We start from the raw sequence: 23,766 nt of genomic DNA, 5'->3' as shown, positions 1-23,766 counted from the left end.
CATACACAGTACAAACATACACAGTACAGACATACACAGTACAAATATACACAGTACAACATACACAATACAAACATACAGAGTACAATCAGACACAGCAAAAACATACACAGTACAAATTTACACAGTACAAACAAACACAGTACAATCAGACAATCAGACACAGCACAAACATACACAGTACAAATATACACAGTAAAAACATACACAGTACAAACATACACAGTACAAACATACACAGTACAAACATACATAGTACAATTAGACACAGTACAATCAGACACAGTACAAACATACACAGTACAAACATACACAGTACAAACATACATAGTACAACCATACACAGTACACCCATACACAGTACAAACATACACAGAACAAACATACACAGTACAAACATACACAGTACAGACATACACAGTACAAATATACACAGTACAACATACACAATACAAACATACAGAGTACAATCAGACACAGCAAAAACATACACAGTGCAAACATACACAGTACAAACAGACACAGTACAATCAGAAACAGTGCAAACATACACAGTAAAGACATACACAGTACAAATATACACAGTACACATTTACACAATACAAACATACACAGTACAATCAAACACAGCACAAACAAACACAGTACAAATATACACAGTAAAAACATACACAGTACAAACATACACAGTACACCAAGACACAGTACAAGCGTACACAGTAAAAGCATACAGAGTACAAAAATACACATTACAAACATACACAGTTCAATCAGACACAGCACAAACATACACAGTACAAACGTACACAGTACAAACATACACAGTACAATTAGACACAGTACAATCAGACACAGTACAAACATACACACTACAAACATACACAGTACAAACATACATAGTTCAACCATACACAGTACAAACATACACAGTACAAACATAAACAGTACAAACATACGCAGTACAAACATACACAGTACAAACATACATAGTAAAATTAGACACAGTACAATCAGACACAGTACAAACATACACAGTACAAACATACACAGTACAAACATACATAGTACAACCATACACAGTACAAACATACACAGTACAAACATAAACAGTACAACCATACACAGTACAAATATAAACAGTACAAACATAAAGAATACAGCAATACCCAGTACACGTATATAGTACAGACATAAAGAGTACACCAATACACCAATACACAGTACAAATAAACATAGTACAAATATACACAAGACACACATATAAGTACAAATATTTTTATCTTTAATAATTCTTTTTAATTAAATTTTACAGTATTTAAAATTTCAATATGATATCAGATTGAAACATTTTTAGACTTCTGTTGATAAAATGTAACATACTTCATTTTGAATAATACTTCAGTCTGAATCATACATCAGTCTGAATCATACTTCAGTCTGAAACATACTCCAGTCTGAATCATACTCCAGTCTGAAACATACTCCAGTCTGAATCATACTCCAGTTTGAAACATACTCCAGTCTGAAACATACTCCAGTCTGAAACATACTCCAGTCTGAAACAAACTCCAGTCTGAAACAAACTCCAGTCTGAATCATACTCCAGTCTGAAACAAACTCCAGTCTGAATCATACTCCAGTCTGAAACATACTCCAGTCTGAAACATACTCCAGTCTGAAACATACTCCAGTATGAAACATACTCCAGTCTGAAACATGCTCCAGTCTGAAACATACTCCAGTCTGAAACATACTCCAGTCTGAAACATACTCCAGTCTGAAACATACTCCAGTCTGAAACATACTCCATTCTGAATCATATTCCAGGCTGAAACATACTCCAGTGTGAAACATACTCCAATCTGAAACATACTCCAGTCTTAAACATACTCCAGTCTGAAACATACTCCAGTCTGAAACATACTCCAGCCTGAAACATACTCCATTCTGAATCATATTCCAGTCTGAAACATGTATTATATTATAAAGATGTATTCACACACGAAGATATAAATACATATATAAATGGTGTAGTTTAAATTTGTTTAAATAATTTTTTTTTAAATACAGGTTTCCAAAAAAAAGAGAAAAAATATGCAAAATTATGCACAAATAGAAAACATTGATTTTTACTCATTTCATAACATATTTATCATTTCAGTTATTACGTAATTATCGAATCCTTCAACATATAAATTATTCATTCTTGTATTTAAAAGTACAGTACAAATATACACATTACAAATATACACAGTACAAATATACACAGTACAAACATACACAGTACAAACATACACAGTACAAACATACACAGTACAAATATACACTACAAATATACACAGTACAAACATACACAGTACGAATATACACTGTATAAACATACACAGTACAAAAATACACAGTACAAACATACACAAGACAAACATATACAGTACAAGCATACATAGTACCAACATGCATGGTACAAACATGCACCGTACTGAGGAGACAGTGGTGACCCCAGCCTACAAACTGCAATTACTCTAGCTCAGGCTCCTCCTCAAATGAGGTAAACATAAGACAGCACAATCTGGGAACTCTTGTATTCTTGATATTAACTTTAATGCTTGATCTTGAGCTTTTCCTAATCTGCAAATTCATGTTTTCCCTCTTCAATATCTCGCATGGTAATCGTTCCCAGTTAGGGGTTACAGCTGAAGCTCAGCTCAAGAAAGGAATATCTAAAAAATGGTGTCGTTTTTATAGATCCTCGAATTAAATGTACCTACATTGGATATCGAGAGTAGTTGATCGGGAATATGAGTATCCCACATCAGAAAACTGCTCTAAACAGATATTATGATGTTGTTGTTTTTGGTGTGTTAAATTTAACGACGTACTAGTTAAGTTTCTATTCTACTTTCTCTGAACAAAAAATCATTGTTTATAAATCTAAGAAGCATAGTTCTAATCCTGCAAACTAGATGTCATCATATAACAATTTATTTCTTTTTCAAAATCAGCTGAAATATGGTCAAAACAAGAACAAGAAAATGGAGATTTTAATAAAAAAGAGATTACAAAAACCAGGAGCAGCTGCTGGTTTCATCTGATTATTCATACAATTTTTGTATCTAAGAATTTCTTCTTACAAGCTGCTTTATTCAGCACAGACGAATTTTATCTCGTTTGAAGATGGGCAAAGAAGGTTTATCTTCCTCGGTGTTACTCAGATAAAGGTTTTAATATTTTCGTTATCAACTATTTGGGCATCTACATCTACAAAAAATGTATTGATTAAATTCTTATCAAACAATTCCTATGTTGATTATACTATTATGAAGAAATTGATTCTGAAAAAAAACAATTAAGTTTATAATTTTTAATAAAAAAGAAAAAAGTACGTTTATCATGAAAAGTTCACGTTAACGAAAGATCGATCTGGAAGAGGGTTCAGTAGAGTTAGTGGTTCGCATTAAGTACTTATAGACATCATCTAATTTTAAATAATAATTAAATTTCTGTTCTAAAATTCAATGTTTTAATACTCTACTCAGTTCAATAGAGAGGTTCATCAATAATATTCCTATAACGTTATGATTTGACCTCCTTAAAGTACCGAAGCCAGTTCAATATTTCAACCCTCTGTCAGAATAGGGTTCAGTACAATAATTGGAGGTTCACTTAGTCTTCCTACTTATAGGTTCCCATCCTATCAGTACTTCGTAGGCAATTGGCAGAAATTCCGGTTTAAATGAACAATTAGAACATACATTTATATAAGTTCCCTGGATCTGAGATGATTTTTCTTAAAACATTAAATTCTTGGATCATTTTTCTGCCTAATATGCAATTCCTCCCCCCCCCCCAGGCAGCAAGTCATGAAACCAGACGTCAGGCTAAATAGGGTTAATAAAGAATAAATATGATAGTTTCCGTATATTTTATCTAAATTATATTTTTAGTTTGTCAAATCATGGTTGGAACAATATAAACAAAGTAGAACAAACTAGATCAGTCTCTGCCCAGCATAGGTGAGAACATATTCAAAAAATTTTAAAAGTGGATTCTAAAGTGAGAACCAGAAAATGGTGAACGAATGTCGTCTGTATTTTTTCTTGAAAAAGTAATTTCGCCAAAATGTTGAATGAAAATGAGTTTTTGTTACAAATTCTAATTTTGTCATCTACATATTTTTTCAAGCCGATGTCGTAGACCTTGATATTTCAAACTATGAATTATGTTAGATCACATAACCGAAGTTTAAAATCATCAGGTTTAAAGATATAAGGATTAGAAAACTTGTGTTTGTGGCAGAAACTCAGTTCCTTTGTAATTGTTGCAAAAAGTGTATCTCTAAGGATGTACAGGGCTCTGTTTCAAAAGATATTTTAGTCACAAATGCCAAACTAAAAAAGTGAAAGAGACAATACAAAATCACTACCGGGTTCATGCTTCTAATTGTAGGCCAGACATTTTACAAAGCTATTTTCTAAAAAACCTCTCCATGCATGGGTCAAACTTCGTTTTCGATTTTCAAAATAGTTATATAACTCAAAAGTCGATGATTTGACTATCGATGATATATGGAAAAAGTGAAAAATTAAATTTAGAGTGATGAGGAAGGTTAGTAGAACGATTTTTTGTAAAATAAAAACATGAAACTATTTAATTTTTAGGCAAAACACAGAGTTTGTTACATCACTGTCTGGTTAGTGAATGCGTGGTACTGGAGTATGTTTCAGACTGTAGAGTATGTTTCAGACTGGAGTATGTTTCAGACTGGAGTATGTTTCAGACTGGAATATGTTTCAGACTGCCGAGTATGTTTAAGACTGGAGTATGTTTCAGACTGAAATATGTTTCAGACTGCTGAGTATATTTCAGACTGAAGTATGTTTCAGACTGCTGAGTATATTTCAGACTGAAGTATGTTTCAGACTGGAGTATGTTTCAGACTGAAGTATGTTTCAGACTGGAGTATGTTTCAGACTGGAGTATGTTTCAGACTGAAGTATGCTTCAGACTGGAGTATGTTTCAGACTGGAGTATGTTTCAGATTGGAGTATGTTTCAGACTGAAGTATGTTTCAGATTTGAGTATGTTTCAGACTGGAGTATGTTTCAGACTGGAGTATGTTTCAGACTGAAGTATGTTTCAGACTGAAGTAAGTTTCAGACTGGAGTATGTTTCAGACTGGAGTATGTTTCAAACTGGAATATGTTTCAGACTAAAATAAGTTTCAGACTGAAGTAAGTTTCAGAATTGAATATGTTACATTTTATAAACAGAAGTCGAGTTAATTCAATGATATATTCTTTGGAGAAAAAGAAAAACTTCAGCGGTAGACATTAAATAAAAAATGAAAAATGACTTTTTTGATAAATTGTATGCCTTAAACGGACCCTGGAAACACAAATACTTTTTTTTTAACCACTGGAATTAAATTTTTAGTAAAATTCTCTTTCCTTTAAGAACTAAAAATATACAAGATTTCATTAAAATTTCATAGCTTTTATTTTTTTTTGTCTTCAACTGCTACAAACACAATTTCATATAGCTAACAAATATATGTAAAAACGTGAAACCCAGCACATAGGTTCAGCCTGCTTATAAATTTTTAAGGCAGGGTCGACTTTGAAGTGTCGCCCGCTTTGATTTTACCGCTCTAACTCTCTTTTGATTTTCTGTAGCCCTGTACATGTACATTTTAGCTCTATAGAGCACTTGTTGTTAGTGTTGTTTTTAACTTCATTTTTGCATGAGAGCTTGAGACCTAAAAATCTCAGTGCCAACGTTTAAGAGCAAAAAATTTCACCTGAAGAATATGGATTTAGAGGTTGAAATTGAAAATAATAGCATTTCTCATTCTGAACTACGTCGTATAGTCTTGACTTGATCTCAACTTCTCGTTCATTCGCTACCGCTGAGTTTGTCTTTCCAAATTACTGTCCACTGTTTTACTCTTTTACATTACTGAATATCGACTTCTTACTCTGTAAACAGGCTGTTTGGTGCTTTATAAGAAGTCAGAAACACCTTAAAACTGTATAATAATAATAATAAAAGTAATATTAATAATAATAATAATGAGCTCGTGTAAAATGCATTTAAACACGAACTGAAAATGTGTTCAAAGTGCACTTTGAAAAATTCGTTTCTTACGCATTTGAACATAAATACAAAGACGTGTCAATTGTGTCTCTTATATACTTATTCATTTATGTATTATGATTATGAATTATGCCAGATGTCCCAAAAAAAAACTTTTTTGTCCCAGAGATATTAAAAATGTTAACAATTTTGATTTTATTCAACTAACTGGAATATCTCCAGGTAAACTTTTTCATAAAACTATTTTATATGGGTCGCTTAAAAATAACTCATATAATAATGCCCTGTGAATAAAAGCCGGTGGAAAAGGTTGTATCTAATCTTAAGAGTAAAATATCCAGATTGTTTGAAAAATTGCGTCAATTTATAAGCATTGAAATGGATATTTTAAAAATACAGAGCACTTGTTTTGATTTCTATTTTCTAAGAAGTAATTGTCAAAATTCTCATAGATTTCTGGTCATTGGTTCGTTTTGAAAAAGTTTTAAGATTTTTGGACCTTTAATAGGTAAAAAAAAAAGTTTTGCTTATTTAAAAATTATTCACAACATTTGCTGTTCTTATACTGCATTTTATCAATTTGGATCCTGGTAAAAATTTGGATTTAAATGTTGCGAAGTTTTAACAATCTTTTACAGAATACAATTCTCAAATGTTTGAAATAATCGAAAAAGACAAAATCGTGAGATGAAAAACTTCAATTTATAATTGTAAAAATAGTTGATTACAGACGATCCACATAAAAAAAAATATTAATATAGTTGTAACCTTAAATATTAAATTATAGACAAGTTGCCAAATAAATGTTAATGCACTGAAACTAATTTTAGAATAATAGATTATTTGCCTAAAAAATGTTAATATTGTTGAAAAAAGAAATATATAATCATTAGACAACTCGCAAAAAATGTTTCTATTGCATGTAATGTAAAATGTAAATGTTCATTTTTCTTCTAGCATAAAAAAATGTACAGTCGTAGACAAATCGACAAAAATTGAAATGTTATGATGATGTAAAATTTAATAATCTATATAAGTGTAAACTATTTGTTATTTGTTACAATAAATTATTTCTAAATAAGCTTCATTGATTGCATCCTAAGAGAAGGATTTTTTTAATCTTTTTAAAATAAAAATCTTGATGCACCCAAACTCTTAAAAGAACTTTTAATCCCCTTTAAGTACGGGTGAATCTTTTTAATCACAAATGTCAAACCATTTTTGCACCAACAGAATATTACACAGTAGAAAATTGTTAAAGAAAAAAATTTTAATTCCAAATTTGATTTAGTATAATTAACAAATAAAAAAACATTATTCATTAGAAAGATTGATATTTTTTTTTTTAAACCGCTAAATATAGATTTTATGCGCTTCTCTTTATTTCAAAACTGTTTAACCCAATGTGGTCGGGGGGAGGGGGGGGTCTAAATGCCTTAATTTACCTATACCAGACTAAATCTATATTTAAACTTACTTCTAGTAATTGGATTTCAACATTTTAAAACTTTTTGGAAAGCCTATAAAAAAAAAGCAGATTGTACCATTTTTGCAGAAAATTTTGCACAGATTTTTCACAGGGAATTTGAACATTTTCAGATTTTCTTGAATTCACATTTAGGTTTTAAACATTTTGCAAATGTTTTTGCAGTTTTGAATTCGCTGGTTCAAGGGCTTTTTAAAAATGTTTTTCTACAAAACAAGTTTGATTTTTAAGGAACTTTGAACAATTTTGATTTTTTTCCCAGTTTTGTTTTAAGACGTATTTGATGCCCATTTTGATACTTTAAAAAAAGAATTGCTCGCTTAATTACTGTATTGCTGAACCAAATGACAAAAAAGCAAAAATCTAAATAATTTTTTAAGAAATTAAAAAATTTCTCAAATTAAAAAAAATGATATCCAAAAAAAATAAAGTATTGGAGAATTTGAGCAATTTCATCAAAACTGCCAAAAACTTGAAAGGTATATTTTCTAATAAAAAATTAGTTTGTTTTGTTTGTATTCTATAAAGGTCAAAACGAGTGGACTGTTCAACCCAGGCTATAAATTTAAAATGTTGCCTCGAAAATTTTGATTTTAGAAAATCCATAAAAAACAGAAAATCAACGAAACCTGCGAATAAAAAATGTTGGCTGAGGTTGAAACTTTTGTGTTTAATATCATTAGCCTTGACTCTTGATCTCGATATCCAATATGGACACTTTTGAACAGCAGATAAACGATTAATCCCTTCATTTTAGTTATCCCTACTGGGTATGCCCACCGTGGGATATATAGCAAAGAAAAAAAATTAACCTGCGTAAAATTCAGCTGGTTGATTTGGGATGAGTTTTGCTTATATTTTCTTTCAGAGTGCAAATTTGGCGAAGTACTGGAGGAGAACATTTTTTCTGCTTCATTTATTCTAAACTTTGTAATTTTTTACACTTCAAATTTTGACCATGGCAAAAATATATACAAAAATATATTTGCAAGAAACGATCCAAAAATTATGCAATTTAAAAACAAACCTGACAATCGTTTTTCAATTTTGAGGGTAAAGATAATGTGAAATGTAATTTAAGTAAACTTTTACATAATACTGTTTGAAAATCTTGCAAGTTTTGTTAAATTTTTTTAACTAAAAACGATTAACAACACCATGTAATCTGTAACAAGAAGAATTTAAAATACTAGAAATTCAAGGCGCTTCGCGCCCTTCTTTCTAGCCTTAGAGGGCGCTTCGCGCCCATCTTCTAAATTAATTGTGAACATGCTCTCTTTGTGTACATCGTAAAACAAAACAAAAATAATTCGCGGATTTTCACAAAAAATTTCAAAATTTTAAAAAATTTAATGAAGATCGAATTTTGATGGAGACAAATATTTGAAATTTGGATCATTCATAAACCTTCCCTGGGGTCCCTAGATGTCCCCACAAAAATTTTTTGGCCCGATCGGTTCAGCCGTTTTGACGTTTATTGGATACAAACAGACAGACAGACAGACAGACAAACAGACAGACAAGCCAAATTTATATATAGATAAATACTTAAAGTTCATTTAATTTAAACAAAAGTATTTCCAGTTTTATATTTTTATATATTTCCGTCTTAAACTATTTTTAAAAGTTAATTTCAACTACAGAGGGTCAAAATATTTAGTTTTATTTTTAGTCTAGTTATTCCTAATAATGAATGATTTTAATTTGTAATTTCAAATTCTTTAAGTATTTAAGATATATGTTAATGTATATCAATATAACATTCATTAGATTAAAGAGTTAAAACAAGTTTCATTTAATGTATTTAAACAACAAAAAACTATTTTTTTAAAATTTTAAAATCATAAAATAATAGTTTTGAGTTTTCATATTCTTGGCAAATTAGCTCAGTCCACCTGAAAATAAATGAAAAGTAAAAAAATAAGTATTAATTAAAATAATTTTAAAACAATAAAATAATTCTAAAACAATAAAAATGCTAAAAACTAATACAGAACAAAACTATTTACACATTTTTGATATGCATTTTGGGTATGAGGCAAGGATTCAATTTACGATCTCAAATTTTAGAAATGTTTATAAATTTAGCGGGCGCACACGCGCGATTTTCAGAAAAAATCAAAAAAGCATCATGCATATGAAATTTTATGTTTTTTGGTCAAAGAATGCAAATATGAAGTTTAAACATTCGTATCTGTGTGGATTGTGCGGGCGCGCGTTAGAATTTCCATTTGTATCAATAAAAGCATGATATACATCAATATAAATGCTTTTTGGTCAAGAAATTCAATTAGAAAGCTGAAATGGTCGTGTCTGTATGCGTTTGGCAAAAAGAAAAAATTTGCAAAGTTTTAAATAAATAACAAAATCATTTAGATATTACACCCTATAGACATCGACTATCTTTCGCCACATTTGTATATAGTTGATTTTTCATAATATGTTTTAATTGTTATGATCTGAGAGTTACATTTATTCCTATTTCGAGGATTTTTGGTAATGAAGACGACATTTTCATATTTTCCAGGAATGTTCGAAAACAAGAATATACCCCCTTTCATTTTTCGCGAACACTCCCTTTAAGTGGATTGACTTTTGAAGGCAAAAATAGCTAAAATCATGATTTTCCACCAAGTGCAGGTAAACGGCGGGAGTAACTAGAAGTAACCTGGGCTTCGCAAATTTTTCAAGCTAGTTTAGTACTTCATATCTTCAGTTGTAACTCAAATTTTCGAATATGTTTTTTTCAACAAAAAAGTCTGCACTGGAAAACCCTGGTAAAGCTAATGTCTAAACAAATGTTGAATCATGACTTTATATCAAACTTCTTTATCACAAATCATTGGAGTAAAATCAGAATAAAATAAAAGAGTAAACACCATTAGACAACACACTGACTACCAACTTAATTGTGTAATGTTCGGGGACCTTTCTTATAGACCCGCATAATTCAATATTAAATGCCTTTTCAAGATTAAGCAGACGTATCTTCATTAATACTGCCGCGCAAGATGTTCACATTCCAGCTACGTTATCTTTGCAATCTTAAAATAGGGGTTTAAGAAAAGGTGAAAGGTGAAAGGTTGATAGAGTTTGTTCATCCCAGATTTAATTTGGAAATTGAAATCAAACCAAGATAAAACAAATAATTTGATATACATCATTAATGGGGTTGTACATGGACTAGGGGGGGGGGGATAAAATAACGTAAAAATGTATCCCCCTAGAAAATCCTTATATACGCCCCTGCTGGGGCTGGGATCCTAAAAATCCAATCTTCTAATCCAATCCCATTTCTAAAGTGTAAGAAATGGGCCATAATCCCCCGTTGGGGAACTAATATCCCCTGAACTAGTAACGCTACTTACTGGACAAAGAATGTAATTACTGTAAATATTTTATAGTTTTCTCGGAAAAGGTTAAAATTAAAATATATTTCAATCTCTAATTCACAAGTTTCCATCATTTTATTAGAAAATGAAGAATAGTTTAAAGTTCTTAAAAAATAATTTAAACAATGCAGGACAAAAAAAAGGCTGTGGTCGGAATAAATAATAGTGAGTTTTGACGTCATTTGTGGCGCGGATAAAAAAGGGTGTGGGGAGCCTTCCCTCCCTTGTACCACCTGTACGTCATTTTTGAAATTTCCTATTTAACCACGGTAACTTTTGTCTTATCAAGAACGAATTAGAAATCCTTGTTTTTCTCGCTAAAAAAATAATATTTTCACTTGTGAAATGAGAAGAGGACAGTTTTACCTTGAATCCCTTGTATTTTTGTCGTTTTTATCACTGGTGAAGTTTTCTAGTGGAGATAGAACTTGTTCTTGAGTTCGTTTGTTTATAAAGACGACACCTTCGATAGCATTCCCAGAAATCTGCGCAAAAAAAATGGTTCAATCATAAAATAAGCCCCCCCCCCCTACACAGACATTAGAGTATTTAAGGGAGTCAGGGGGGGGGGGTTGACTGGTTTTGTCACTATTTTACTTTTAAATTCATATGCACTGTTTTTATTACGAGATAGGACAATTTAAATGTATGCTTGTAGCTAATATCATACATAGATAAACATGAGCTGAGTAACATGATTACACATGCATTGTGATTAGATTAACTACGTTTATACCAATCCATGTTAATCTTCTAAATACGTACATTCAACTTAAACTACGGTGTAAACATGTGTAGAGATAGCTAACTACGTTTATACCAATCCATGTTAATCTTCTAAATACGTACATTCAACTTAAACTATGCTGTAATATATGGGGAGATAGCTTAACTACGTTATAAACATGTAAATTAAACCTAAACTACGCTGTATATATATATATTGGCATAGTACTTGTAATGATGTTAATTCATATTAACTTGTAATATAATATATCTAAAATAAACTAGTTAATATAGAAACTCCACTTTGATACAGTGTTGAGAGTAATTAGGTTTTTGTTGAAACATACGAGTTGAGATTGTGTCCTGTTTGAGACGTTAATCAATTGATTTCTATTGTTAGGTTGACGTAGCTAACAAGAGTACGCCTGTGGTAGGAGGGAGGGGGTGCAGAGGCGCCATGATCCCTGCAAAAATGACCTCCAAGCCTCAGGATTTTCAGAATTACCTCCAGGCCCCGCAAAATTGGTCTCTCAGCTTCCGTGACGTCACCAAGCCCCCTGCCATTCTGTCACCATGCCCCCCATTTTGGTCTCCGCTTGTTGTTTTTATTTTTGTTTAAATTTATTGGATTAACCAAACAAATATCAAAATATATCTCTTCATAGTAGAGTCCGTCAAAGTGTAAAGAACCGTTTAATCAACAATTTTGACATGTTAATTCATTCAATTGTTCTGGAGTTGTTTTTCTGTAAAAGTTTACATTAAGATGGAATGAGTAAAAGACTATCTTTATGAACGACTTATCTAATATTTTTGAAGGCATAATGATTTGAAGATTTTATTAACTCTTGATTCCTTAGCATTACATTTTATCATAAAAATGCAAATTAATGAGGATCTGTCCTATAATATACAAGTTTTTGCGCACCCCCCCCCTCCCCCCCTCCCACCTCTGTATATCAATTTTTTCAGTCAAATAAATGAATTCTCTCGCTAAAAGAAAAAATTATTTAGAATTAAATTTAACTTATTAAAACAACAATATATGACATGAAGCTGCCCTATAACCTGTTAGTATAGCATGTAATAGATATTTAGAGTATTTTAATTCTTTGTTTCAATTTAAAAACAAATAGTTCTTCAATATTTTCTAAAGCATACAATAAAATCATAAATACAAGGATTTCACAAAAACTACCTTGTTTTGTAAATTGCTGCTGATATTGTGTGAATCCTATATGAGACCCCTCTAAAATAATGTAAAAATTTTTTATCTTTATACAAAACTGCAATAGTTTATGGAATTTGTGAAATTTAGAAAAACAAAATACAAGCCTTTAATCTCAATTAAAATTCACTTTTTAATACAAAATGTTAATGTATCAATCTGAACTATTTCATCATGTTGAGAATTTTAAAAAAAAGGTTCTTGGTGGAAATAAAAGCCAAATATTTTTTTATTGGAGCCAAAAGGCGGGGCGTGGAGACAGAATGGTGGAAGGCTTGGTGACGTCATGGAGGCTGGGAGACCAGTTTTGCGGGGCCTGGTTGTAATTCTGCAAATCCTGAGGCGCAGAGGTCATTTTTGCGGGGATCATCGCACCTCTGCACCCCCTCCCTCGTGGTAGTGGTGTAGATAGTTCATGTGATCGTAGCTAGAGATTCTTTTTTTTAAACGATTGTTTCGTTATGAAAAGACAACGAAAAAAATTAAAACAAAATGATAGTTTTCAAAAATTATCGTTTTTAAAATTATCGTTTTTAAAAATATCATTTTTAAAAAACAGTCATTTTAGAAATGATCGTTTTTAAAAACTATTGTTATTCATTACGTTTGTCATTTCTTTCACAATCGTTAACGACGACCCTCTGTTAACATTTGTAAATGACAACCCTTTTTTAACGATTGTTAAGGAAGACCTTCAAGAATTGCAGCTATAGTAAGTCTAGCTTGGCGGTTAAGCGTTGAGGCACCATTTTTGTTTGTTTGTGCATTTTCAAACTTTTTCAATATAATGGAGTGCGTCAGAGTGAGGATGTACGCTAATCCTTTACTAATTGTACAGGCTGTGTATTCCACTTTTAAAGGTCATTCTGCATATTACAGTACGTGGGGGGGATATCTGAAAATAATTTGTTTTGCTTAAACAGAATTGGTTTAAAATAAAGAAAACTTTTAAGGGACTGCAGACATTTATTTTCAAAACAGTTTTTTGGAAGCTTTTGCTTATATTGAACGTTAACAGTATTAAACGCTTGTCAACCATTAACTATAAGACCCCCCTGGGGCCCATCCATGTAATGTCGTCTTTAAACCTGCAAAACCTAGAGCTTCCTAAACCTACAAAACTTAGAGTTTCCTAAACCTACAAAACCTAGAGTTTCCTAAACCAAACCAAATAATTTTAGCCTCGCTTCTCTTTGTTCTCCGACAACGGAGTCAAACATGTTTATTAATTGTGAACCCATTTCAAAAGCTAAGCAAAGAATATTTCATATAAAGAATTAGTGACTTTCGTTAACATTTAATTGTCATTCTTTTCAGAAGTTTTAATGTATAAAAAAAATGTCTTAGGACTCCCCGATAGTTTAACCCACAGATACTTAAATAGATCGTAAGAATCTTTTCATTATAAAATTCGTAAACGATTGTAATAATTATTTATCATTATACATTTAATTTTTTTAGGAAATAAAGAGTTTCTGCATTATTGATTTTGATTTGAGGGTTATTCCGTTGTCTATCTGTTCATTGTCAGAATCTTGTTCCTATCTGACAACATTTCGATCTACAGAAGTGTCGAAGTTTCAAGAAAGCCTCGAGATGAACCCAACTACTCCTCAACACGAGCATCCTCACACTCTCAACGACCTTCCTCCTGAAACCCCTCATCAGGAAGGAAGGAAACAATCCCTGCAACATGCAAGATTGTATGATCTGCCTAACGCCCACCAACCACGTCCGCAACCTGGATGGGGAACTAGGAACCGATGACACCACTCCAACCTCTCTCATCCATGTAATGTCGTCTTTAAACCTGCAAAACCTAGAGCTTCCTAAACCTACAAAACCTAGAGTTTCCTAAACCTACAAAACCTAGAGTTTCCTAAACCAAACCAAATAATTTTAGCCCCGCTTCTCTTTGTTCTCCGACAACGGAGTCTAAACATGTTTATTAATTGTGAACCCATTTCAAAAGTTAAGCAAAGAATATTTCATATAAAAAATTAGTGACTTTCGTTAACATTTAATTGTCATTCTTTTCAGAAGTTTTAATGTATAAAAAAAACGTCTTAGGACTCCCTGACAGTTAAACCCACAGATACTTAAATAGATCGTAAGAATCTTTTCATTATAAAATTCGTAAACCATTGTAATAATTATTTATCATTATACATTTAATATTTTTTAGGAAATAAAGAGTTTCTGCATTATCGATTTTGATCCGACAACAACGCTGCATATAAAAGAACATTTAAAAATATTTTTTTTAAATTAATTTTTACAGAAGAAAAATGAAACCGAACATTGAAAAACATTTACATTTTTACACAAAAATTCTTTGACACAAACAAACACATTCAAGTTATTCAAGTTATTCTGTAGAATAAACACCTAAAACATATTGGTTGACAGGGTTAAAGGGTTAGTAAATGTGATTTTAAGTGACCTTCCAGTGTTAAGGAAAACATCGTCCCATCCTTACAAAATGGTATTTTAAAGATTTTCTAAAATTTTTTGGTCCTATTCAGCTGAAAGTAAATTTTTGTAGAGGACCAAACTTGTAATTAATCAATTTTCAGATAAAACATGCATATCTTATTGATTCTTGATTCAATAAAGCTTAAGTATACCGTTGTAAATCTGAAAAATGACTCTAACAATGGAGGATTACTTGAAATTACCTTTTCGGTAACCGGAAAAAAGTCCTAAAATTTCACACTAAAAAAGTCCTGTGGAAAAAAAGTCCTTTCTAGGACTTTTTTTCTGGCTCCAGTATGATTTTAAACAATTGAAAATGCATGATTCACAATGGAAAAAAGTCTTTTTTTTCTATGTTTTTCTTTTCCTCGGATTTATTTTCTTCAGGACTTTTTTTTCCTGAGATCTTATTTTCTGAGACTTTATTGGCAGCCCCCATACTATATTAGGAAAAAAATTCCCGGGAATCCAAAACACAGGACTTTATTTCCTGTGACATTTTTTCCAAGGACTTGAGAAAATTCGGCCTTTTTTCCAAAGTTTTTATTTCCAGGTTTTTTTTCAAGAAACTGTTTTTCCCGGGACTTTCTTACATAGATTCACCTTTTCAGCCCGTTTTCTCCAGATTAAACAGTTCTTAAACAATTTACAGTATACCCACCTCCCAGTGAATAGAGTTGGAGGAGAAAATTTTAGAACTCGTAATGTTGACGTAGGTTAAATCTCCAGGCTAGAAATAGAAATTAAACGCACTTAACTTGTTCTTTTTGTTGTAAAAGTAGCAAAATATATTGAATTATTGACGTTAAAATGTTTATTCATATTTTAATAGTTAAACTCTTAAATGGACTGTAGGTGAAATTTCAGGTGCCCCTCCAATTACAAAAGGGCTTGTTCAATTCACAACGGTTCCCTTTAAACCTTTATTCGAGCAACAATGATGACGATATCGTCGTTTTTATCTTAAAATGTGTTGAAATCTGTCAATAATTCTTTCTTTCTTTCTTTCTGCCGAATAAGTTAAATTTACAGAGAAATCACAACTAAAAATTATCAATTTTCAGAGAGAAAAAACACAAGGGTATTTTTGATTTGCTAAGACGAAGGTCTAAAGGATACACAATGCACATGTAAATTCAAAATAGAAAGATACTTTTTGTTTCTTCAAATATATGACTCTTTAAATGACGTATTTACATCAACCATAGATTAATAATAGTGCAGAAAGAATACTAGATGTCATCTTTTCCAGATTTTGGGGTTTTTCGTACACAAAAACCCTGAGGCAGAAGCAACGAGGTTATAGTGTTTAGAGTGATGATGTACGCTAATCCTTTACTAATTGCATAGGCCATGAACTATACCGAGAGCGTACTGCATATTTGTTTATTATAAGGAGATTCTTTCCTAACCTATATAATATCTGTATATCAATATTACAGTACAGCTAACTGAGCACACAGTTAGGATACTGTCTTCCCTCCTGGTCAGGAAGCTCAAAGGAGTCAGATCAGGCTCTCTCTCTGTCTTGTAATTCAACGCAGCATGTGCGTAACTCCTTTTGGGCTTCTGCCTCAGGGTTATTTTGAACGAAAAGCCCCAAAATCTTGAAAAGACGACATCTAGTGTTTTATCTGTATTGTGATTAATCCATGAAATCAACAAAGAATGTGTAAAAGCGTGTAGATTGAGCTTCTAAAGTACCAAAACATTTATTTTCATACAGTAATAACCAGAAAACTCTGAAAATGGGAGACGACTTTTAAGCTCAAGTTGGGACTAATACAAGTTCAATGAACAATAGAAATAGCAATGTAATAGTGTAAATAGACCCTTTTCACTTAAGTTGTCCTTTGATAAGTTACTTGTAAAAATGTTTGCTTTGAAACGCTAGAGTATTGCTATAATGTCGTCTTTCTATTCCATCGTTTTCTGGTTATCACTTAAAGTAAAAATTCTTAAAACAATTATCATCATTATCATCATCATCATCATCATCATCATCATCATCATCATCATCATCATTATCATCATCATCATTATCATCATCATCATCATCATCATCATCATTCAAATCAAATGTATTTGTATATCTTTTCACCCAAGTTTATTAATGCAAAAGTGTAAACTCTTAATTTTGGAAACAACCGATGTTATAAAACATAGATTGTAAAACTTGTATAATTTAAATATCGAATATTTGATCGAGCAGAATTTAAAGTTTAAAAAATCAAAATTCAGCTACATTAGTTTATATCGGTGTAGAGGATTACAAGATTAGAGTTTATGGCGAGTGAAAATTTTTTTTCTTTCTACACTCAAGTGTTATTAGAATTATTTTAGAGAAAGATATTAAATATTTATTTGTAATGGAAAATTTTAAAGTCTAATACAAATAAAGATTTGTTTTGTCGCCTAGATTGTAGATCTAAATTAAATTCTATTTCTATGAAAATTTAAGAAGTCTTGAATGTAAATAATTCTTAAGATTTATAGTTTACCTTCGGAAGTATGAGTTTAGTTCCTAAAATTAGAATATCGTTATTATAGTTGTTAACAACACTAGCTGTTATTAAGGTTAGTTGTTAACAAGACCAGTTGTTATCTAGACTAGTTGTTAACAACACTAGCTGTTATTAAGGTGAGTTATCCTATTACCTTGAATGTAAGGAAGACAGTTTTCCATTTTACCTCGAGCATTTAAATCAATGAACCCTGATATCTAAATATAGATAGATCTGATTTCTTGTTTTGTCAATCTGGGAGCATTAAGTTCATTATTGAGACTTATAAATTCATTTAATTTCTCTAAGACATCCTGTGGGTGGTCATACCCAAAAGGGTTAACTAAAATGAGCGAATCAAGCATTGATTTGCAAATTTGAAAAGTGCTCACATTGGATATCGAAATCAAGATTAACGATAAGGAATAAGGATCCGATCTAAGAGAATATCTAGCGCCGAAAGACTCCACCAAATTAATTTGGTCGTGCAGGGACTGAATACATGTTTTGTACTGTTGTACAGTGTACACTGGACAGTGTACCGAACGTTAAAAGACGGATAGGATCCGTGGCAGGCTAAAAGTAAAATAAAAGTCGTGGAAGGGACAATTAATGTACATGCATATTGTACATGCATGAGCAGGATGGATACAACCAATATTATTTTCCGAAAATTAATATATTCTATAATAATACTTGCTTGAAGTAATAATAATAAATGAGAAAACGAACTAATTGCTGTATTCTCTAATCATCTTCAGCTGTATGCAGAACCAATCTTAATTAAAAGTATAGCTAACCCACAAAGACTGAGATGTCAGAGACGAGTGTCGGAATATATTCAATGTTTTCCATACATTCACGCATATTCATGCAATTTTTCTGTTTTGTAGTCATACTAATTAGTTAATCCCAAAGAGAATAGATTGATATAGAGGGGAATTAAGTCGAAAAAAACGCCATTTTGATGTACTGTTTTCATACTGCAGGTGTACTTCACACATTTGTGCTGTAAAATCTTATTGGGCCCTGGAACATATTTTTATTGATAAAAAATGATCTTAAAAATTATTTAATTTTCTCTAAATCAATTCGGTGACAACCTTTCACGTTTTCCCGTGTTCATTTTAAGATAAGCTTGTCCAGGGATCATACTGTTTTATTGTGATTCATAAGCGTATTATTTGTGAACATTTAAATCAATTGTACACTTTGAACTCCTTTTCAGGCTGTAAGGGACTGAACAAATTCATATCGAGGGGTAGTCTCAAGGATGTAATGCAAGGAAAGTTATTTCAGAAGTGTACACATCTTTTGTACTGCAGTGTACTGTCTCTGGGCGATAATGTAAACACAAGAAGGATGTCGAAGCCTGACATGGGATCCATCTTTCACATAAAGAAATCAATGAAATATTCTGGTCATAGGAAACTATTATGTCAATTATCAAAATTATCAAAATTTAATGCTTTTCACCTCCTCGGAAACTAAACGAACACTAATGCATCTATTCTTGTTTACAAATTCCGCCCAGAGAGAACTGGTTTCAATGTGTACGCAGAGTATACGCGACCGCAATTATCTTTCCTTGCATTACATTCTTGGGTAGTCTTATTTACCTACTATTCTAATCTCTGTTCTGTGACCGTGGGTAGTCCGTTGAAAATTATTTCCAGACAAAACACGATTTCATTCACAGAGTTGGAGGTCGTCATTTAAATTAATTCTTTTGCGGGTAAATCTGTGAATTATTTGAACTTTATCAACTTGATAGTTAATTTTGAACAAATTTAGCATTTTTTATACAAGGTTGGGTAGAGGTCGGTCAGACGGCTGGGCGGTTTTAAAATAAAATAGAAAATAGTTCATAATAAAAAAAAATAAAAATAAACTAAAATTTATTTGAAAAGCCATTGAAAAATGGATGTAAAAAATATGTGACCCTAACCATTGTAAGAAGTTAATTTTCAGGGAAATGTAACACGATCCTCTATCTCTATCTATATATCAGAAAAAAATTACCCCAATCGGAATCAGGGTTTAAAAAAAATTAGATTTTTTCAACAGTTTAAGTAAAAGAATCGAAAATAAAATACTCTAATGTCCAAGTGAGAATCAAAAACTAATCTGCTTTTTAAATAATAGTCAATCAGGCCTGGACATAAACTATTTACCACCTGTTGACCAACATTACCGACCTATGATTCCCCTAACAAAGTGAAGCTAAGTTGCTTAACGTCCCTTGTGACAGGAATGTAAAAATAACCATCCGTTCTGCGAATTTTTTGGAAAAAAATTCGCTCATCTTCATCTCAAAAGACGATAAAAGTGTGTACAACTACTTTAGCGGGAAACTAAAAGTTTTACTTAACCACAGGTTCTCTCGACCATTTATGTCTACAAAACATACCTCGCTGCGCTATGGATGTTTTGTAATCAAAACTGGTCTTGGGATCCCTTGGTAAATTAAAATTACCCTTAATTTCCGTGTAAAGTATAATTGTAAATAATTGTAATTTATAAGAAATCACCTCTCTTCTATTGATGTAAAGCAATGTAAGAATATTAACCTTCTCATTAAATATTCTAGTTTTCAAAAACTAAAAAAATTGGAATTTTTGTTATTGTTATTATTTTTATTATTATTATTATTTTTATTTCTATTCTTTTTGATTTTTATTGTTGTTATTATCAGTATTGATATATTTATTAAGATTACCTGCTGTAGTCTTGAAAGTTGAAGTGCCTGCTGCTGATCTCTAAAGAAAACAACACAAAGCTTAAACATTTTGAATTTTAGCATTTAATTTTGTAAAAAAAAATCAACGATTTAATGTTTTAGATTTTTTTGACTCCAACATTTTAAACAATTTTATTTTCGCGGTGTTAACAGATAGAAGTGAAATTATTTGTAAACCGAATTCAATTCGGGATGAGCCGATACCCCATTCATTTCTAGAAATCACTGCTTTTAAATGCTTATTTTTTTAAAAGATATTTAGCTACGACGTAAATGAATTGAGTCTTTGCCACAAACTCTGATTCTAATAGCAATGTCTTTGAAACCTAATGATGTAAACCTTTTTATATTTCAAACTTAAATTATTTGATCTTACTCAACTCATAGTTTGAAATAGCTAAGGTTCATGACATTGGGCTTAAGGATAAAAGGGTAAAAAATCAGAGTTTGTGGCAAGGACTCATTTCTTTTAAGTAAAATCAAACGAAGTTCTTAAATTCTGTCTTTGACACAATTTTTGTTGAAAGAGATGTATCACAGGTTAAAGGTTTAGATTTATAAATTAATTATTAATTTTGAAAAGTGTATACTATAAGCTTGAATACTTTTAACAGGCTTTTTAAAGTCGAGCACCTTTTATTTTTTGAAAAGCAATTTGAATTTAATTCATCTTAATTGATAATTAAAACATATTTTAGTAAATTTGAAATATTAAGATGAAATTTATTTTCTAAGAACAAGATATTTAATAATTTCTATTTATAATAGAAAACAATTAAAAAAATATTTAATCTTTTATATTTTGTTTCATTAGAAATACTAATACTTCATGAAACATTATGTACGTACTGTTTATTTACGTATTTTTATATTGATACAAGCATATTTTTCTCAAATGTTTAATGAGCTCCAGCAAGGTTTATGTACGTACTGTTTATTTACGTATTTTTATATTGATACAAGCATATTTTTCTCAAATGTTTAATGAGCTCCAGCAAGGTTTATGTACGTACTGTTTATTTACGTATTTTTATATTGATACAAGCATATTTTTCTCAAATGTTTAATGAGCTCCAGCAAGGTTTATGTACGTACTGTTTATTTACGTATTTTTACATTGATACAAGCATATTTTTCTCAAATGTTTAATGAGCTCCAGCTTCAGGTTTAGTTTGAAAATTTTGACTCTATCAGAAGCTTAGATTAGATATTTCTGATCAGAGAAATAATTTATTTTGTTTCGTTGAGGTTCTGCGACTGCAGAGCCATAACATTAAAGAAAGAAAAGAAAATGTAACTTTTCCTCACTTTAAGGGTACAACATACCCTTAAAATAAAACCCTGTACACAAGTTTCAGAATATTTATTTGAAATTTTGAATTCTCAGCTTTCTGTGGATTTTTTCAATTTATGCCATTGTCCAGTGTTTCCCTGGAAGCTCCATAGAAGTGTTTTCATCTACTTTGCAGAGAATAATATTTTCTTTACTAATTATTAATTTACTTATCAAAGTGAAATGGGACCCGCAGCTGTAGAATAAATAAAACTTTCCTCTAAATTATTTTTAATAGTAGCCTCATATTTTAGGCTTTTAGGCCGCTTCGCGTTCCTTTTAATCTCAACAATCTTAGTAATTAAATGTTGTTCATGTAATTTTAAAACCCAGATTTGTTTGTTTATTTTAGTGCAGTTTTAAGAATAGGGAATACCAAAATTTTTTCCGGCCCAATTGTTGAACGCTGATGATTCATAAATCTTTACTGGGGTCAAGTGAGATTCCACAATTTCTGCAAAAATTTGCTTCGTTATGGAATCCTATACATCTCCAATCATCTCTCAAATCATTTCTTTAAAGAAGAGTACAAAGCCATCAGGAATTTAAGTAAATGCATTCAAAAAGATCTGTTTGTCAACAATTTAAGTTGAATTATGGTATTTATTAAACATTTTAATATTTATTCATACAAGTGGGATTTACTCAAAGATGGTCCAATAGTAGAGGAATGGGCATTAGGCATTTATCCAAATAGTGTGTACTGTGTACGCTCTGTACACTTATATATGACGTCATTGGGTGCAGTATTGGTTTTAAATTCAAACGATCAACGTTAAAACTTTAGTTATCAAATATCAAAATATCAATATTAGTTATCATTGTTGGTTTTTGCCACAAACTCAAATCTTCTGATCCCAATATCTGTGCAACCAGATGGTGCACACCTTTGATATTTTAAAATCCCAATGCCTACTCTTTATATTACCAAGCCCTTTGGTACTACAAACGACTTGTCCACGATTTTTCCACGACTCACGAGTTATGTTTTCAATGAGAGTTCGAGTTCGAAATTGTCTTTTTGAATGATTTTTATTTAGTATAGTGATAAAGTCAAGATAGTGAATATGTGATACCCACTGAGAAAACTTTAATCCAAATTTTACGTTTTCATAAAATGAAATCATGATGTTTTTACTTTTCGAATTCTTTGCTCAATTCTCATGTTTATTGGGACACCCTGTATTTCCTCCATAGAAAACTATTTTCTCCGTGCTTACTCACAAATGGAAGATTATCTTTCAGGAAAACACGATGAAAAACAGCAATTCAAACCTCTACGCCTCTTACTTCAAAAACATGTAATCCATCCTAAACCCTATAATAATACATCTCAGTTAATCCCTTCCAAACCTTGAAATCCCTTCAATTGACTTAAATCCCTCCAAATGTGGGGATTCTTCTCAAACTCTGTAATCCCTCCGCAGACCCTGGGATTCCTCCAAAACCTCTGAAATCCCTCCTAAACCCTTAGGATCCCATACAAAACCCTGAGATTCCTCAAAAACCCTAGGATTCTTCAAAAACCCTGGGATTCCTCAAAAACCCTGTGATTCGTACAAACTACAAGAATCCCTCCAAATTCTGAAATTCCTTCAAAAATAATGGGATACCCTAAACATGCCCTTTTGTTCTTCTAAACCCTGTCCAAATACTGGGCAGAGTTTTAAGCAACTAGAGCAAGATTTAAATGCAGTAAACAAACACGGACTGTAAAAGGCAAAACGATATGAATTATCCCTTTCTAGTGAAATAAATGTGCTGTAACACCTCCTCCCCCCCCCCCCCC

At 31.4% G+C, this 23,766-nt stretch overlaps 1 protein-coding gene and 1 long non-coding RNA gene across 2 annotated transcripts in view; one reads left to right on the top strand and one right to left on the bottom strand.

Annotated features, from left to right (window-relative positions):
* Positions 1-2,476: 2,476 nt before the first annotated feature.
* LOC111704228 (uncharacterized) lies at positions 2,477-6,545 on the top strand. Its single transcript, XR_002765780.1, has 3 exons — positions 2,477-2,548; positions 3,945-4,013; positions 4,659-6,545. It is a non-coding gene; the product is annotated as an uncharacterized LOC111704228 (long non-coding RNA).
* Positions 6,546-9,370: 2,825 nt separating this feature from the next.
* Positions 9,371-23,766, bottom strand: part of LOC111704237 (uncharacterized protein C4orf22 homolog) — a 23,586-nt gene continuing 9,190 nt past the window's right edge. Inside the window, exons 6-12 of the mRNA XM_023476395.1 lie at positions 20,624-20,663; positions 20,436-20,504; positions 18,059-18,122; positions 17,902-17,924; positions 16,062-16,130; positions 11,338-11,456; positions 9,371-9,474 (exon numbers count right to left, since the gene is read on the bottom strand). Coding sequence (XP_023332163.1) covers positions 9,399-9,474; positions 11,338-11,456; positions 16,062-16,130; positions 17,902-17,924; positions 18,059-18,122; positions 20,436-20,504; positions 20,624-20,663 — 460 coding nt within the window. The 3' untranslated portion in view covers positions 9,371-9,398. The remainder of the gene's footprint in view (positions 9,475-11,337; positions 11,457-16,061; positions 16,131-17,901; positions 17,925-18,058; positions 18,123-20,435; positions 20,505-20,623; positions 20,664-23,766) is intronic.

The sequence above is a fragment of the Eurytemora carolleeae genome, unplaced genomic scaffold (genome assembly GCF_000591075.1).
Source record: "Eurytemora carolleeae unplaced genomic scaffold, Eaff_2.0 scaffold194, whole genome shotgun sequence".
In the NCBI taxonomy this organism is placed as follows: domain Eukaryota; kingdom Metazoa; phylum Arthropoda; class Copepoda; order Calanoida; family Temoridae; genus Eurytemora; species Eurytemora carolleeae.
This window is presented reverse-complemented; position numbering and strand designations above follow the sequence as displayed.